This window comes from Phocoena phocoena, chromosome 16 (genome assembly GCF_963924675.1).
Source record: "Phocoena phocoena chromosome 16, mPhoPho1.1, whole genome shotgun sequence".
NCBI classification, from domain to species: Eukaryota; Metazoa; Chordata; class Mammalia; order Artiodactyla; family Phocoenidae; genus Phocoena; species Phocoena phocoena.
In genome coordinates this window covers 56247607-56266183 of record NC_089234.1, presented here as the reverse complement: position 1 = coordinate 56266183, position 18577 = coordinate 56247607, and the positions used below count along the sequence as shown (strand labels likewise).

The window sequence follows — 18577 nt, the reverse complement described above, 5'->3', positions numbered from 1 at the left end:
GCCTTGGGCTGGTACTATGCAATATACCTGTGACGAGGCCAGCAGCATATCGAGGCGTGGGAGCTATTAGCAAAGGCTAAGGGAATGGGATGTTTGCACTAGAGAACTCTTGGGCAAGTCTGACCATGCCTCCTCCTGACAACTTCAGCGCCTGCGATCTTTGGGACCCTTGTCCAGTACCCAGCTATCAAATGAATGGAGAGTGACTGAAGGCTGGAAGGAAAGGATGTGGTATCTAATAAAGGAATCGAACTGCTTTATCTCATTTGAGGGCAAACTAAGACAGAGCAGACTGCAAACAAGAGATATGGGGATTAAATCGTTTATTTGCTCACTCCACTCACCTCTACTAAGCATCTACTAGGTGTGAGGTGCTATGCGAAGCATTTAGGTATATTTCTGACAGTTGGTGGGAGCGGGAAGGTCAGTAAGATGACAGAAAAGGCCATTCTTTGAGGGTCTATCCAAGTTAACAGTGACCTCACCTACAATCATTTCCTTTGACACCCTGAGATCCTTAAGTCCCTCAGCAATGTCATCAGCAGACACATAGCCAAGTGCCTGTCATGACTAAACTTGGCCTTTCCTGCTTGTGTGGCTTTCCTCACTCTGCCCCAGCCCTTTCCATCTGCCTGTAGCCCCTTTACTTACAATAATCGTACCTATTTTCAAATTCAACTCCACTTACTCTGGAGCTACCCCGACCTCTGGTCCACTGCAGCTCAAAGCAAATTCTGCCTTCTTATAACACACTGTGTGGTGACATCCATGGGGCACTTAGAATATCCAGAGATTCTTTACAGGAGATATGTGATAAGACACTCCAGGATTACTATACTGCTTTTCCAGAACTGGGGGACTAATTTCCTCCAGAATTCCATGAAGTATAACCACTCATACCCTTAAATATTCTATCAATCCAGAACTACAGTCATTTATAAATCAGTTGGCTTCTTTGCAGGGCCATTTTTTTAAAAAGGGAAATAAAGGTTTTAGGACTTCACATGAGTTTTCACTTACAAAAGGAAGGGTAAAGACAAAAATACACTGGAAGGTTTGTAGGCTCATTTGCTGGCTTGAGGCATGCGTGCTATCTTCATAGCATATGGATCACATTCATGCCTCAGCAAATTACAAATGACTCACACCGTGCATTTTGCAAGGTACTCTGGAATGTTCCAGATCCCATATCGTTAAATATGTGCATTCAACTTGTGCCATACAACTTATTCTACACATCTGTGTCACTTCTGCCTATAGATGTCCTTAGTGTCATGACGGCATGGACCGTGGAAAGAGCAGGGACTAACCTCAGGCAACTTTCCTAAACTGATGCTCAGGAAAAGAACTGTTGGATCCTTATCTGGAATCTCACCAGGGGCCTCAGAGAGTCTGTGGGATGACAAGATTTCTTTCACCTTCCTCTGATTATACAACCGCACTTTCCTCCCACAGGACAATTTATCTGGACCATTTTTCTGAGCATAACATACAGCCTGAACTCCTAGGCTTTGAGGGCTAGAGTAGTCTGTTCATTCTCTGTCTTCCATGGAAACTTCCACCTGGAAAGTGGGATGAGGAGATAAAACCTGGAAATATTTTATAAGTTTCTGAACAAAAGGAAGCAATATCTGGGTCTCAATCTTTCCACCCTCTTTTTGGCAGCTCCAAAATCAAGTCTATATTAACAGGGGGGGAAAAAAGCTCAAGCAATTATACTGTTCACAGAGGCAGCTAAGCAAAACTCTTCTCCCAACTCTGCTGTTGTTGGTATGGTTGTCGTAGCAATGCAGTCAGGGACCAAGAGGATCCTAGTGTCTCTGACTGCTGGGGTGGGGAGGGTAAGGGACCCACAAAACAGGGATGCCCAGAGACAAGAATATTCAAAACAAAGTCAGCCCTTGACTGTAAGAAGCAGTTTGGGAGTCTGGCATGCCTTGAGAGCTTTCCTTTCACTGAACGTTTGTCCCCAGGGATGCCTCCATGACCCTGAAAAGCAGATGTATAGATTCAGGCCCGTTCTCATCAGAATAACACTTGTTCTCTTTTGTGTGGCAGACTGATGTAGTGAGAAAAGCACAAGGCTTTGGAATCAGACAGTTTGGGGATCTGAGCTAAGAGACTTTGGACAAGTTGCTGAGTTTTTCTGAGCCTCAGTTTTCTCATCTGTAGAATGGAGATAAATCACCTCTGCCGGAGTAGCTTATCGGGGAGATTAAATGAAATATTGTCTATGGATGTGCCTGGTGCATGACTCACCTGAAGAAAAAGGGGGAATTATAATTTTTTAAAAGGAGCCTTAACTAGGCACACGAGCTTCGAGTAGCAGAGCAGCTCATGAAAGCCTGATGCTGGGACAACGAGCTCAGTCCCACCCCAACTCCACCCCACATCTGTTTTCTGTCTCTGAAGCTCAGATTTCCTCTCACTGCAGTTGTCCCAACTGGGCACAGCAGAAGTGAATTCTGCTATAAGCAGGCCATTGGAAGGAATAGGCGATACTGTCCGTTTTTACTTTCTCTTCCCCAATCCACTCCCCTGGTTAGACCTCCATTTACGGAGGGCCTAAACACCTCCATGGGTTCAGAAAGTAGCCCTCACTCCTCAGTCTCTTGTTACAGCTATCGTCGTGACGGTGGTTGTCTTTCCTTGTTTCCTTCACTGGGCATCTATTGCCAGACTAGTAGATGGCAGTCTTTGGAGCATCTCCCATGTGGTGAAATATGCTGTGTAAGAAAAAATCTCCCAAGTTGAAGTCATTTAGAAAACGGCTGCAATGGCTGCTTTGCTGAAATACAGCTACCCCACTGTGCTCAGGTCCATCTCATGATGTCTGCAGAAGAAATGGAACAGGGCAGACCCCTTTCTGTACCTGAGACCCGCTCGGAGCCCTAAGCCAGATTTTCTTTATTGTTTAGTAAGCTCTTTTAACGAAATGTACTCCTCTTATTATAGAGGACTGAAAATAAGATCTAAATCACAAACCAATAAAAGAAAGTTATTGGGCTGGGTATCTAAAGTTACTACCTAGAGGCTACTCCAGTGTGGTATTTATAAAGCTCTAAACAGTTAAGTATAATTGTCTTTCTGGTTTTTGGGATGGAAGCCAACAGCCCTTTCAGTTACAACTGAAGAAAAATATTTAAGCGCTGAGCTTTGTTCGTTGGGTGGGTATAAAGAGGAATGGCTTCTCCCCCACCACCAGCTCAGAATTGAGAGAGAATATTGTGGTAATGAAATGTTATATGGGAACAGCTGAAAAAAGGCTTCTCTGATTTCAGGGAGGAACAATGTGTGTAGGATATGTGTATAGGTATGTTTGCAAGTGAGAGCAGCCCGGGTGTGCAGGGGGTGAGGCTTGGGGGAGGGGAGGCAGGGAGAAAACTGGGATGGGCAGGTGTTGAGGGGTGACATGGGAGTTGAAGATGGGGGTGGTCTGTCAAATTAATGGAAAAGCCAGATGTGCAGCTGCTCACCCCAATGCAGGCCACTCCCCATCTTAGACACAAAGACAGTGCCATTCTGGAAAGTTTCCACTAAAAGACCCATTATGACCCCAATTTCGCCAAACAGCATAGCTCTCCCTCTGGAGTAAGAATGTAGACCTTCTAAAACACAGAGCTCTGTGTCATCAGAATCAAGAAAATACCAAAGACCCTCAGTTATAAAGGACCACGGAACTCCTCTCATCTACTTTCCCCACCATCACAAAGATCACGCCAGGAGCTTCCATTTGGCAAACGGTCATGCAGTGATAGGACGCTCACTACATGTTTAGGCAGCCTTTCTTATGTGGGATTAAAATCTGGTTCTCCTTAATCATTAGCCATCGATCCTGGTTTTGTTCAATGGGGCAGAAGACGGCCCTTTTGGTCCCCCAGCCCCGTTCTCTTAACCGCTGGGCAAGTGACACGTAGTCCAAGCATTTCCCCATTCTGGTCGCCCCCTTGGCAGCACTGCCTGTTTCTCAATGTCTTCCTTCAAATCTTCATAGCTCTTGACACACCTCCTCTCAGACTGGCCAGGATGAAACAATCACTGCTCCAAACAAATTACACCTGTATCAGCAAGGTTTATCCAGCTTGTCTTGAGTAATTATTTGAAACTTAACGTTCAGCAGACTTCATTCCATTCCATCCCATGGATTTTGTCCCAAAGTTCCAGTTTAGGAAAGGTCCTTTTGAATCCTGACTCCTGTGATCCAATATAATTTAGAGATCTTAATTCACATGATCTCCCCCATATATAAAACAGAAGTCGCATTTTCTTCCTTGAAACAGTGAGAGCTATCTCAGACTTCAGGAGGTACCCTATGCCCCCAATTAATGCTGTCTCTCCAAGGACTACAGCCATACTTCCAAAGAAAAATGTCATTCCCTACTTGAGGCTCTTAACCTTTGCTGAAATTCAGACAAAGGAGAGCGTCCGCTTATGTGTGGACATCACTTAGTGTAACCGTGCCTGAGGGTCAGAGAGGGCTGTAGGAACTAAGGTGTGTGTGTACGTGTGTCTCGTGCTTGTGTGCCTGTCGGCATGTTCATGTAAGTCCACTATAATTTCTTTAAACTTGTGGTTATAAAGAGGCATAAAACATAGACAGATTAATTTAGAGGAGGCAAGAGAAAGCAGGCAGCAGACATTTGTCCCAAAGTTTGAGACACATGCTCCTCCCTCCCCAGGAGCATTGGGAACTCAGCTCAGCTGTGGCTCCGTGGCTTGTACCAGTGGTTCCCTCTTGTCCTTTCTAAGATGGTCCTCAGACTTCTGCCGTTCAACTCTCTTTCCTTATCCTCTCCCCTGAGGCTCTTCTCGGCCCCTAGAGCATGGGCCATGGGGCGGATCTCTAACTGTGACCCTTTCCTGGATTCAGGACTTCATTTCCACCCATCTGTTTTTCAGATTCACCCGGATTTTTCCACCAAGTCCATGCGGAAATGAATCACAACTGAAACCCAACACTACTTGGTCCTGCAGCCAGTCCCTCCTCTCTGCAGGCTTCTTCCCATGAGCAGCCACTGTCCTCCATCACCAGGAAGGAAGCTCACATTCACACAGTCTGTTTTATGCCTACTCATCTTACGCTAGAGCCTCCCCTTCTTTTTCCAGTTCCAGGTTCCTGGTCTCCTCCTGGGTAACCACTGTTCCTACCCAGTTTCCCTGCATCCTCTTCTTTCCCACTCCGAACAATGCTTCGCTGGGCTGCCAGGTCAATCTTCCTAAAGTTCAGGTCCAATCCCATCACTCTCTTGCTTTGAAACCTTCCGTAGCCCCCCGGTGCCTGCTGAATTACGTACAGCTTCCTAACTCACAGACTCATAAAAAATTATTTACAGCTTCCTAACTAAAAAAAAAGTTTCTCAATGCCCAACCCACACTTCAGCCTCCTGTCCCCCTGCTGCCCAATATATACCCTGTGTTCCTGCCCAACTGTACCCACTGCTGTCCCTCAAACATGTCCCCATGTACCTCTGCCCCTTTCCCTCTGTTCTGCTCTCTGACTGCAGCCAGATCTATTTGTTTCCAACTGCTGAAATCCTCTGCTTTTTTCCCAGAGTGTCTCTCAAACCCACTCTCCTTCTCTTCCTGTCCCTAGTGTTAGCCTCCACAGATGGTAATTCTCCCATGGGAATCAACCAGCATTCTAAAGCAGAGTTATTTATTTTCCTAGGAGGTTGCAAAGACCGGGAATGTGCTTTATGACCCCTGACTCCACAGCAGTGTCTGCCGTGCACAGTCTGGGCACATGACAGGTGCTTAGTAAATGTTCCTGGAATTGGACTGACACCTTCAGGACAGGTAGCATGAATCAGATGAATGCAGATATAACAGGAAAAAGAACAAGAGAGGAACCCTAACACCAGCATCCACATTTAGCCCAGGCATTGATATACACCAGCTCCATCTTCTTGAAGAGACCCAGGCACTGGGAGGGGCACCCTGCTGGCTTTGAAGGTGGGCAACGTCGCTGTTTAATAGCTGTGTGGTGCTGGATCTCAGCCCTGCCACCTTTCAAAGGCTGTGGTCGAGAAGACGGCCTGTCCACAGGGCAAATAATATCCTTTACTTATCGCCTTGAGACATATGACAGAAACAAGATGACAAATGTAGCCAGGTGGGCAAAAGCCAGAGCCTGGTTTCCCACTGCCTTCCCCTACCCCTTTTCTCCACTTACGGATTTTCAGTATTGGGAAAGCTAATGATAATCCACAAAAATATGAAAGGAAGAAGGTAGACCAACAGGTTTAAATAACAGAATAGTTATAAAGAAGCAAATGATTTAAAGGTTAGGATTCCCAGGAAGCCAGGAGACTCAGGTTAAAATGATTACTTAGCTTCTCAAAGCCTCAGTTTCTTCCTCTTTACAATCAAAATAGTAACCCTCTTGCTTCATACACTTCCTCTGGGGACCACCTTGGGCAGCGGTTCTCAACCCTGGCTGCACCTGGGAATCATCAGGGAACTTCGAAAACTCCTGATGCCCGGGTCATACCCCCTACCAGCTAAGTCACAACTGCTAAGGGGCAACCCAGGTGTTGATATTTTTTTAACATTTCTCCACTGCTTACAATGTACGGCCAAGGGTGAAAACCGGTGATGTAAGAAATGCCCGTTGTCTTGGTTGACAAAATACCTACCACATAACAGCAGGAAACATTCATGAAGCATAAGCATTATTATTATGGCTGATGGTGGTGGTGCTGGTGGTCGTGCTGGTCATGGTAGTGGTGGTGGTGAGGGTGATGGTGGTGAACAGATGGGCTCTGCTTTGGGCTCAGAGTCCTTGTGGAGAAGAACTGTTTTAGCGTGAACATGACCAAGATCTGTTCTGGCTCTGCAAGGAATATTTCATTCCCTGAGGTCATCACATCCTTTCTCTAATCAAACCTCCCACCCTTTGGCACTCTTCTACTCCACGTGCCCGTTCTTTGTCCTTCGCAGAGATTTATTGCTTGCTTCGTTTTTGGCCTCTCTGCCTAGAAGCCCCAACTCTGGTTTAACTTCTCCACCTACCGTCTTAGATCCTGGGACACTCATTTTAATATTGTCTCAACAGCACCAGGGAATCCTTTGCCTCCTCGGAATCTCCATCCCAAGCTAAAGCCAATTTCTAGTTTCTGTGCTTTTTTTGCAAAGCACTGCAGAGAAAACTGCAAGGCAGTGCTGACTGGTTTTATCATGGTTCCAACCCCAGCTGGTTCTCATCAATGCTCATGGTGCTTTCACCTAAATCCACTCCTTTCCTTACGTGGTTCCCATGGTGTCCGCTCTGAACTTTTACCACATCGGTTCCCTGTCCCAATTGGCCCACTTAACTCCTCAAGGAAAGCCAAGTTGGTTGCTTCATGAAGAAAGGAGGGGCCATCAGACTGAAGTTTCCTCCAGCTTCATCTTCCCCATCCAGCCCTCTGACTCAGAGGAACAAGGATCATTCCTTCTTTTTTAAAGGACACATCATCTCTCCTGCTTCTCCCTGGTTCCTTCTTTTATCGTTTAACAACTCTCTCCTGTAGCTTCAAACTTTGCCCCTCTACGGGGCTTCACCCTAGCCTACCATAGCCAACAAATATGGTGTATTTCTCCCTCTTCTAAAAACAAAAAGGAAATCCTTTCTTTGATGAGCTCCTCTGAAATATCCTATTTCTCTCCCTATCTGCACTTGAAAGAGTAATATAGGGTCTCCAACTCTCATCTCCCATTAAGGTTTGAGTCCCCTGAATGCTCGCTTCTACTGGCAACAAGCTACTCAGCCGCTCTTGCTAAGATCACTGGGAACTTCCTGAGGGTCCAATGCACTGTTGCCATTTTTAGGCCCCCATCTACTTGACTTTTCTGCACTTTCCTTTCAAATCAGTTCAGCCCAGCAAATTCTTCTGGCATGCCAACTCTGTGCTAGGTCCTGTTCTAGAGGAACTGGGGACACGAAGATTAGCAAGGTGAGGAAGAGTCTCTGCCTCTCAAAGAGCTCAGAGTCTGCTCAAGAAAACACACACAGCGAGAAATAATTAGGATACATTCTAGATCGCGACTCTGGAATTTATTCAACGCTCTTCTCCTTTACCTTCATACCACCCACTCCTACCCCCCAAAATCTGTGTCCTCAGCCCCTCTGACTGGATTCTCTTCCTCTGTTTGTCCCTTCAAGGGTGATGTTTCCCAAGGTTCCACAATGGCCCCTTTTCTCTTAGTTGCCCTGCCTTGTCTCCCTGGGAAATATCCACTCTCAAGGCCCATTACACTGTCCATCACCAACGACCTCCAAGTCTATAGCTTCAAACCTAACTTTATCCCTGTAACCATATGTTCTTATTTCTCACTGGATATTCTCCAGAAATTTTCCATTCAAATGAACCAGGACTTAATTGTTTTACCTTCTGCCCCAAGCTTATTTCTCCTCCTGGGTCCTTTGCGGACTTAATCATTTTTACATCCACCCCGCGGCCAACCTCGAAACGCATTCCCAATTCCTCATCCTTGCTCATCCATACCTCTTTCCCACCAACTAGTCTTCGACAGCTGTTCTCTCTATTTCAAATCTATCTCAATTTCTGTCTTGTCCTCGCAACTAACATCACTAAGTTGTCCTGTCAGCCCTGATCTCATCCCTTCTAGTCCATTGCAGTAGTCCTTTCATATAGCTCATGCCACCATCTCTTTCCACCTCTAAACCATGCTCATATTTTTGTCTGCTATCTTTCTAAAAGATGGATTTAATCATCATCTTCCTATAAATCCAAACCCTTAGCAAGGCAGTAAGCCTATACTCTACACCTACACTGTCCAATATGGTAGCCATTTGTGTCCTGCGTGCTACAGTGCCTGACACATAGTGGTCACTCACTTATTCCTCTTTCTTTCCCTTAAGACTTACCCTTACTGGAAGGTTAAGCAGGAAGAAACTATCAATGCTCATCTCATAACTCAATATAAAAGCATAATGGCAAAAAACTAAAAATAGAACTACCACATGATCCAGTAATTCCACTCCTGGTTATATATCTGAAGAAATCGAAAACACTAATTCAAAAAGATACATGCACCCCAATGTTCATAGCAGCATTATTTACAATAGTCAAGATATGAAATCAACCTAAATGTTCATCAATAGATGAGTAAGTAGAGAAGATGTGGCATATATACACATACACACACACACACACACACACACACACAAATATTAGCCATAAAAAAGAATGAAATTCTGCTATCTGCAACAACATGGTTGGACCTAGAAGGTATTATGCTTAGTGAAATAAGTCAGACAAAGGTGAATACTGTATGTTATCACTTATATGTGGAATGTAAAAAATAAAACAAGTGAATGTATGTAACGAAACAGAAACAGACTCACAGATATAGAGAACAAACCAGTGGTTGCCGGTCAGGAGAGGGAAGGGAAAAGGACAAGATACGGGTAGGGGATTAAGAGATACAGACTTTTGATACTATGTATAAAATAAATAAGCTACAAGGGATACATTGTACAGCACAGGGAATATAGCCAATATTTTATAATAACTTTAAATGGTGCATAATCTATAAAAATATTGAATCACTCACTACGTTATCCACCCGAAACTAATATAACGTTGTAAATCAACCATCATACTTCAACAACAAAAAAAGCATAATGGGAAACTCAATCGCATGATCCTTCCTTTCAGGTTCTGATTCAAGTGGCTCTCTTGAGAATAGACCCTTCCTCCCTCTGTTCACCCTCCTTTCCAAGATCAGGCTCAGTTCTTGTCTTTTAGAACCACAGGGAGAGAGTCTGGCAAGAGCCACCGTTGTACCAGCTGATTTAAATTGAAATGTTTTCCCCAGATAAATGCGTGCTAAATAATACACCAGCTCTCCAGCCAAAGGGAAGTGACAGGCGCTCTGTAAATAAAGGCACTTAGTTGCTGGTAAAGAGCTGTAAAGTGGTTCTGAGCTGATGTATGCTGACCAGCAAGAAGTGGCTTCACCTGCTTTATATAATTGTCACTGCAGTCTTGCCTGCTGTATACTAAAACTGCATCTCATAGACCCAACTGTCACATCGGATATACCGTCCAGCATGGGGTATGCCACCTTTCTCTGTAATTGTTTCTGACAATCAGCCATCACATTTCAGATCTTTTCAGAAAGTATCTGGTCCAGAATCCCCAGGCTGGGCCAGTCCTGACACCATGTGGGCTAGAACTGTGACACTAAAAGGGAATGTGAAAAGAGAAGAGGGAAAAGAGGTTTGAGAGTCTAGGAGAGCAAATAACACGCAGTGGCAAGTGTCTGAACACAAATCCCAGTGAAGGCTCTACCTCCTCAATGTTAAGACACATTTTCTTGTTTCATTTCATGTTAGAACAACTCGCCATAAGGTTGCGTGAATACTCTGGCCCAAGAGTACACACATCTGTCCTGGGTCCACAGTTCTGTCCTGCTGTGTTCTGGAGAGATGGTAACATGGCTCTCGAGACAAAACAAAGGAATGGGTTTCATAAGGACTACAGAATAAAGAGTGATGAAAGGTGGGGTGTCAGTGGCCAGAAATCTCTGTAGTTCCCTCTCATGGGGAAGTTAGATTTGTTCCCCGAAATGAAAATAGTAAGACGAAATCCATTTTTGTATTCTGTAATTCCAATCCACTTGGAGTTTGGTCATGCCAAATGCCCAGATGAATGGTAACAGAAGTATTTGAGGACAGTGGGCGTTCCGGTGGGTCACAAGGGTCTCAAGGAGGGGAAGCAGCCGGGAATCTCGGCTCGTCCATCTGACCGCATGGACTGGGATGAACCTGAGGCGTGGGCTGTACAGTGAGCAGCCGGACGTGAACTTCCAACGCTCACCCATCGCGGAGGAACCTCCTGTGTTGATGGCCACCACTGGACCACTGCTTTTTGGAAGGTCAGAGTGTCACCAAAGGGGACTATTAGAAACCAAGGACAAGAGAGGAGCAGACAGAGTAAGAAAACGATGGGAAATATGGACTCAGTGGGGCTACAGCTTTGACAGTCTCTCACTGAGAGCCAGACAGAATGCTTGCTGGCTACTGGGGGGTGTACACTCCACTCCACTCCAATGCCAACCAGGAGTCTCTGAAAACCACCACCGGCCTTGGGCACATCCTCTGCCCCTTCTGGTGTGCGTGTGTGCGCGCGTGTGTGTGTGTGTACAAAATAAGAGCCCTTTTTTTCTTTTTTTTTTTTTTTGCAGGAAAAAGTGAGTTCTCTTTTCCTTTCTTCCTTCTCTCCCTCCAAGACCTACTATTCTTGCTTATTCCTGTGATAAAAACAGTAAAGAAGGCTTTTGAGAATCGAGTAAGTGTTTGAAGAGGAGAGGGGAAGCATTTTTTTTACCAGTTTGGCCATCAAAAGGATCTGACAGGCGGGGATAAGGTTTAAGAGAGCTGGAAGGAACACCTATGTCGGATGCATATGTGACTATATTATATGTTGAGATTCTAATCTAGGACCCTGAAAATCACGATTATTGAATTGCGAGGAAACAGGCATGCTGGGGAAAGGGAGTCTTTTCCTGCCTCTACACCCCCTATTCGGTTCCATCTCCACCTGGAGGGAGCACCTCCCCTGCTTCTGCTTCTTTCCATTCCCTCTGCTAGCTCCTGCCAGGAGACGAGGAGCATCTAATGGGGTTGGTCAGTGTGTTCACTGGACCCAGTGTTGTTAGCGTAAAGATTTATTGTGCCTTAAAGCAGAGCACGCGAGTCACCTGGGGACGCTGTTAGGATGCAGATTCTGACCCGGCAGGTCTGTGTGGCATGAGCGTCTGCATTTCTAACAGTCCCTGGGTGATGCCCATGCTGGAGTGTGGGTGGGAAGACACACAGTGAAGATCAACTACTTAGGGGCAGGAACCAAAAGCCAGCTTGCCTCTTCCCCCTCCAAGAAGGCCAGCTAACTGTCTCCTCCCATCCTTTGTCACCTCTGCTCCCTGAGCAGGTCGTGCAGGAGGCAGGAAAAGAGTTAAGGCTCCTTTCTTAGGGCCTCGGCGCATTGCTCTGTCCTGTGGGCACCGCTGAGCAAATGGAGACCAAGATTTAGATTTGGGGGAGAGGCAGAGGAGGCTGGAGTGGAGATGTCAAAACCAAGCTTCAGGCTGTATCAGCCAGGGTCATGTCAAGAATAGAAACCACTCTGTTCCAGGTACGGCGAAAATTAGAGGTTGACACAGCCACGGGCAGGGCTGGAGGAGCAAACGTCAAAGGGGCCACCATTAGCCATTTCACTTGCAGCACCAAGGGGAAGCTTCTCTTGAACTTCACCAGAAGGTGCTGTGAACCTCACGACCCTCGGGGAAGCCCACACACCAGTCTCCATCTCTGGCAGCAAAGCCAGTGGTTCTCAAAGCTTCCCCCGAGAGCTGCTTTCAACCCTGTAGCTGCCTCCAAAGATCAAGACCTGTTTTTCTCTTCCACTTTCCAGACCTCGCCCTACTGCCCCTCTCTCATGGGCAGACTCCAGCCCAGAACCAGGCAGACAAGGGGCTTCTGGGAACTACTGTTTCAGGCTTCGCTGCAACGTCGGGAGGACCTTAGAAGGAGGTGGTGGTCATGCTGAGTTGGCAAAAGATAATGTAGCACGTAGGTCTAGGCGGCAGGATCGAGCTGAGCTTCATCATATCTCTAAGACGGTGCTTCACGGCCCAGATGCTATAGTTTTTGTGGGCTGTACGCCCTCTATCTTTACTCCTGGAATGATGGCATTCAGGTCCCTATCAGGCACCCGATGCCACCTATCCAGTAGACCGCATATGACAATGATCCTGCAGCTCATGGCAAGCCCACACAGAGGTGTTACTTGGCGGAAAATGCTTCACATCCCACCCTGCCAAGGCCCTGATGAGTGAGGTGTTTGTTGCAGGGTTTTTGCAGTGCCGCCCCTCTGAGACTCCTAGACAACATCTTTACTTGGAACCCTCTGCCCAGGGTCCCAGAGCAAATGACAGGGAAGACCAGGGCAGAACAGAGGTAGCAGATGTGTGGCATTTAACACTGTCATGTCTCCTACAGAGAACGCACGGGCTGACACGTGTCACCTTCCGCTAAATGACCTTCAGCGTCCATATACTCCCCACCCTCCAGAGACCACTGTCCCTTGGTCAGCCGATAACAACACAAAGCTTAACACCCCCACGCAGCTGTAACAACGGCAAAGCTTAACACAGGTCAATGGCAAAAACAGATGCTGGGGAGAAACACTGAGAACTGTTCAGCCAGCATCACCTCAGCGCTCTGGCATTTAGCTGGCGACCCCGGGCCTAAAGCCACTGTTTGCGAAGGCTGAGGGGGTGGCACTTAAAGGCTGGATTAGTTTTGGGGAAGACAGCCTACTGAGAGTGTGGGTGTTAGGGTCTCAAGCCCACTGCCCGGGCTGGCAAGAAGAGGCAGCAGATGCCCCTTTGAAAGCCATGGCAGCCACGGTGTGTTTCTCTACCAGGCAGGCTGATGCGTGCCTCTATGGATTACGGAGTGAAGGATATCCCTCTTGCCAGCCCCTGTCCCCCGTAGGCACGGCAGAGAGGCTGTCCTTACCTTGGGAATTAGCCTGCAAGACCCCGATGCTGTCATCAAACTGCATAGATTTGATGTTGAGTGACGCCAAGATGCATTCCTTGTCCTGCAGCGAAGTATCATCAATATTATTCTGATTGGCTGACAGGATAACGCACATGTCACAGAGGTTGATGTTGACGGCCCTTAAATCAGCCCGACTTAACGGCGTACCCTTTGGCATAGAGGAAAGAGAGAAAAAAAAAAGGAGAAGCAAAAGTGAGACTGAGGGACAAGAGGGAAAGAGGGGGGAAAAGAATAAAAACAAATTAAAGATTGAGCTGGAGCTTTGGGAAATTATTTAACAAGCATCTTTTTTATGCCTTGACATTAAGCTGGCCTAACTACATTCAAGGGAATAGGAGCTGTGTGTTAATCTAAAGGGTAGTCGGTGCTGATGGCAGCATTTTAGGGTTGCTCTCGATACTCAATCAAGCTATTACTAACTAACGAGGGAGAGGAATTATGCCATGGTTCTATATCTTCTTCCTGCCTGGAAATTGTCTTGATTTAAGTAACTGTCCTGTGGCAACCTCTGGCTTTCAGAATGTAACGACGGGGTGGCTTTCAAACGCCTGTTTATTTAATAGCAGGTCACTTCTGTCTCAGGCAAAAAGACAGCAGCTCCAACTAGAATTCCCAAGGCAGCCAAGAGGAAATAGCCAGGGAGCACGCTGTGATGAGGTGGGGCTGAATTTGGAGGATGTGGGAGCGAGTGGAATTAACGTGCATCTTGCAAAGGGGATATGGAAAGGGTGACGCTTCAGGTATATGATTTGAATGCGTATTTTCAGCAAGAGAAAAACAAGGAAATCACCTAACCGTCCAAGAACAGAAGCATGGTTAAACACACTATCAGATATATATACAATGGAAGTCTATGTGGCAGGTAAAGGGATTGAAAGACCTCTCCGTGTAGGTATTGCCTTGGAAGCATCTCAAGACAGAGGAGCAAGTGAAACAAATAAACAAAAAAAAACCAAGTTCTAGACAATTCAAAAAGTATGATTTCATTTATGTAAAAAGAAACCCACAGAATAGAACTATATATGTATGAATGTATTTATAAACGTACGTACACTCAGAGAGAAAGTTCAGGAAAAGTACACACTAAACTAATAACAGTAATTACCCCTGGGGAGGGAAATAAGATTGGGGGTGAAGGAAAAGTTTGCTTTTGACTTGATATACATCTGCTTTGTTTGAATATTTTATAACAAGAACATACTTGTATATTATTGGAGTAATTAAAAATAAATAAGCCAGTAAACAGATTTTTTAAAAAATCCCATAACAAACAAAAAACGGTGGGAAAAAATCCCCAGATCAAGGAGGTAATGACAGAGGCCAGGAATGCAGCCACTGGTAAAACAGAAGGGTTAGGATTGGAGGAGAGGGGCATGACCCCCACCTGCTCTGTGTCCTGTGGGTGGGGACCAGAGAAGAACTAATCAGGCCATCCCGTGTGATAGGGCCCCAAGGGCATCATTTTGGAGTTCACCGCCAGCCACCAGCCTCCTTGATCCTCCAACCTGAATCCAGCTTCTGACTTGCCTTCATGGAGACCTGAGCTGTCTTCAGCTCACTGGCCGTGTAGGGAGAGGGTCTGTCAACTGCCTATGTCTCTGGATGCCTTCCTCTCGTTCTCCTTCCTGGAAAGGGGGCTTTGAGAAGATTGGACTTGGCTGCAGAGATCAAGCCGCTCAGCCCTCTTCTATGACTCGGTGGCGGTCATGATACTATTCCCAGCCTCCAAAATGTAACTGCAAAGTGGAATTGTGGAGGGAGAGGCATCTATTGCTACAGGGCTGGGAAGCTACTAATTCCAAGCTCCGGAGCAGGACCTTTAGAGAGAAGGAGAAGTCACCCCTTTTTACTGGGGTCTTTCGGTACAAAATAAGTCTGACCAACTTCCTGAATCATTTCACCAGTGTATAAGCCTCAGTTGCCTACATCCATGTTCCTTTAACTCTCACCTTGTAGGGAATCCACCAGTAATTGTGATAGAAGAAAATCCCTGCACAGCTGTACACGCATGATTTCAAAACTCAAGAAATACAAATGACGTACATAGAAACACCTTGTGTTTCTCTGGGCCGGTCCTATATCTGGGGCCCTGTTTAAACGATGAAGTATGTGGAGACATAGGTGAAGGCCCATCCTGTACCAATATGTTGTGTTCAAGTGTGATAAATTTTGGAGGGTTTGAAAAGGCCCTGCAGATAGGAGAACTCATTCATATAGATGCAGGCAGATGAGTGGATATGTACAAGAGCATACAGAAGGAAACACACACAACAAATACACACAGAAAACGTCACACCCACACACCCAACACTATCACATACACACATACATAGACTCCTGTATCCCAGAAAACTAATAAGCTCTTTACAAAACACTCTCAGACCCTAGTCCATTGCTCCCAAGGACCATGTGGAAGAGCACATGTAGGAAAATCATCATGGAAATATGCAATCACAACTATCATGTTTCTGAAATTAGATCTAGATCTGTTTATGGTCTTTTATGTATATGACTATTTTTCTGCAGGTGACTATGTTTAACCACATGTGTTCACTAAGTCAGTGAATTTGGGGCCCAGCAGCCAAAAGATATCTGTCTATATTTTTCTCAACTCTTTATATATTTATTGAGTGTCTACTGCGGCAGGCATAGGCTAGGACACATGGTATTGATAGCTACGAATGGGCATTACTTGTGGATCGATTCTTATGTCTTCCTTATTGAATTATATTACTTGACTCTTCTTTTTCCATTTCCGAGGTTCTAGAAGCTGATAATAGAAATAACAAATTTCAGCTCTGTACGTGGGAAAAAATCCAGACTTCTTAAAATATAGAATAAAATCTGTGTTCCTCAGTTTTAGGGATGTGAACTTCCAAGAAAGATGTTTGGAGTATAAGTGATATTTGCATAGATTTGTGACCCGGAGAACTATATCAAAGGTCGAAATGTACAGTGCTCTACAATTATTTGAAAGTTTATGGAAAATATACTGATTAACGATTGGGAAGTAGTTAGTTATGTGACTCCCAGATCACGTATCCCATGCTCTCTCACTAAATTGTGGAGTCCCAAATTGTTCCTTTTAGATTTGGGTCCTAGTGTTTTGTAATCAAGAACATCACATGCACACATGTGCACACATGTACACACACACACACAGTCTCATGAAAACATTACTGGGCTTCTAAATGACTGGGAGGGAGGGAGGGGTTGGCCAGCAGAAGGGGCTGGCCTTTTGTACAACAGAAATAAAGAACTCTGTTAAATGCATTTAGTTAAAAACAGAACATGGTAAAATAAGATTTCTCCAAGCATTCATAATGTCATAAATAAAGTGATATAAATAGTTCCTTATGTAAATTCTGCTATAAGCACTACAATATTGCAAAGCGCTGGGTTTGGGTAGGCAAGAGAGAGACTGTATAGACACTGATATGGTTAATACGTTTGATACCAGCTAAACTCCATGCCTGGTGAGTGACTGAACTTGGCTGCAAATCCCTTTTAATAAGGTCTCCCAGGGTTTGGATATTCCTAGACAGAGCACAGGGGAAGGGCTGAGTCCTCAGGTGCATGACCAGATGAAGAAGCAGAGGCAGGATCAAAGCTACAACCACTCTATCCATCTGGGATTTTTCTTTTGTGAATGAAAAGAAGAAAAAAGCATTGCTAATGTGACCTTGGACTTACAGGCAATATGGACACTTTGGGGAAGTTATGAAGCGTCTCCCATTCCCGCTTGAGGTACTCGATGGAACCCACAAACACAATGTGCTTGAGCTCGTGGTAGTGAAAGTTGCTGGCACGGAGTGGCATCACCAGGTTCCGGAGGCCAATCAGGGCTGAACTGACATCGCCAAAGATGCAGACCACCACGTGGCCACTCAGGACGGTCATGGCGGCTTCACTTCGGGTCTGCCGGAGGGAGAAGGGCACAGGCATTGGAGAGATGGGGTTGTGAAAAGGACTGAAAGAATCACTTGTGTAAAATACCAAGTAAACAATTGCCGAGTGCTTACCTGTGCTATTATTTTTTTAATTTCTTCATGTTATATACATGCCATATATATTTATAATTAGAGTATGTGTGTATAAATTACATCGGTGGAATAAATACGTGCAAACATACATTCATACGTATCACTACCTTCTCTGAGAAAAGATTTAAGGAAGATATGCCACCCATACATAAGAGCAGAACTTTCAGGGGGAAAATAAGAGGGAATAGCAATATTTATGTCATTCAGAAAAGGAAGTCTTAGTTTCCAGGAAATTGTTGATAAAATGAGCTGTCTTGTGTGCTTCTGTTGCTGAGATGATGACAAAACAGTCAGACCCATGCTGGCCTCGGCTTGAGAAGTGAGTTCCAAATTCTAGACTCATCAGTGGGACATCACTGCATCAGTAGGTAGAACACGATATCCTGAGCCAGGGGCTGGCAAACTCTGGCCCATGGGCCAAATCTGGTCCACCGCCTGCTTTTTTATGGCCAGTGAGCTTAGATTGGTTTTTATGTTTGAAAATGGGTTGAAAAAAAATCAAAAGAAGCATATTTCATAATATGTGAAACTTACATTAAGTTCAAATTCCACCGAATTTTATTGCAACATGGCTAATCTTACTTAGGTATTGTCTGCGGCTGCTTTTATACTACAAAAGCAGAGGTGCTTAGTTGTGACAGAGACCGTAGGGCCAGCAAAGCCTAAATTATTTATTATATGACCCTTTCCAGAGAGAGTTTGCTGACCAATGTCTACCGCGGCCCTGGGGTTTCCAGGGACATGACTGGAGTGGCCACCTGTGTTAAGTCATCAGAGGAAGACTCCCAAACAGCCACTAAAAGGATCAGAACAGCAAGGGCAACAAGCCCATGTGTTCCCCCAACTTTAGGCCTGTATTTACAAAGGAGACAAATGAAGGAATGAATCACCCCGGTTAGAGCTTCCCAGGAAATGCACATGATTAGCTACTCCTGGCCCCACAGCTCACTGTATTCAT

At 45.4% G+C, this 18577-nt stretch overlaps 1 protein-coding gene across 25 annotated transcripts in view; it reads right to left on the bottom strand.

The window, feature by feature from the left end:
* The window catches only part of KCNMA1 (potassium calcium-activated channel subfamily M alpha 1), a 752929-nt gene that overhangs the window by 53718 nt on the left and 680634 nt on the right, over window positions 1-18577 (bottom strand). For all 25 annotated transcript variants that reach the window (XM_065894779.1, XM_065894755.1, XM_065894756.1 and 22 more), the window contains 2 exons: window positions 17270-17494; window positions 13532-13724 (listed from right to left, as the gene is read on the bottom strand). In XM_065894779.1, the coding sequence (XP_065750851.1) occupies window positions 13532-13724; window positions 17270-17494 (418 nt within the window). The remainder of the gene's footprint in view (window positions 1-13531; window positions 13725-17269; window positions 17495-18577) is intronic.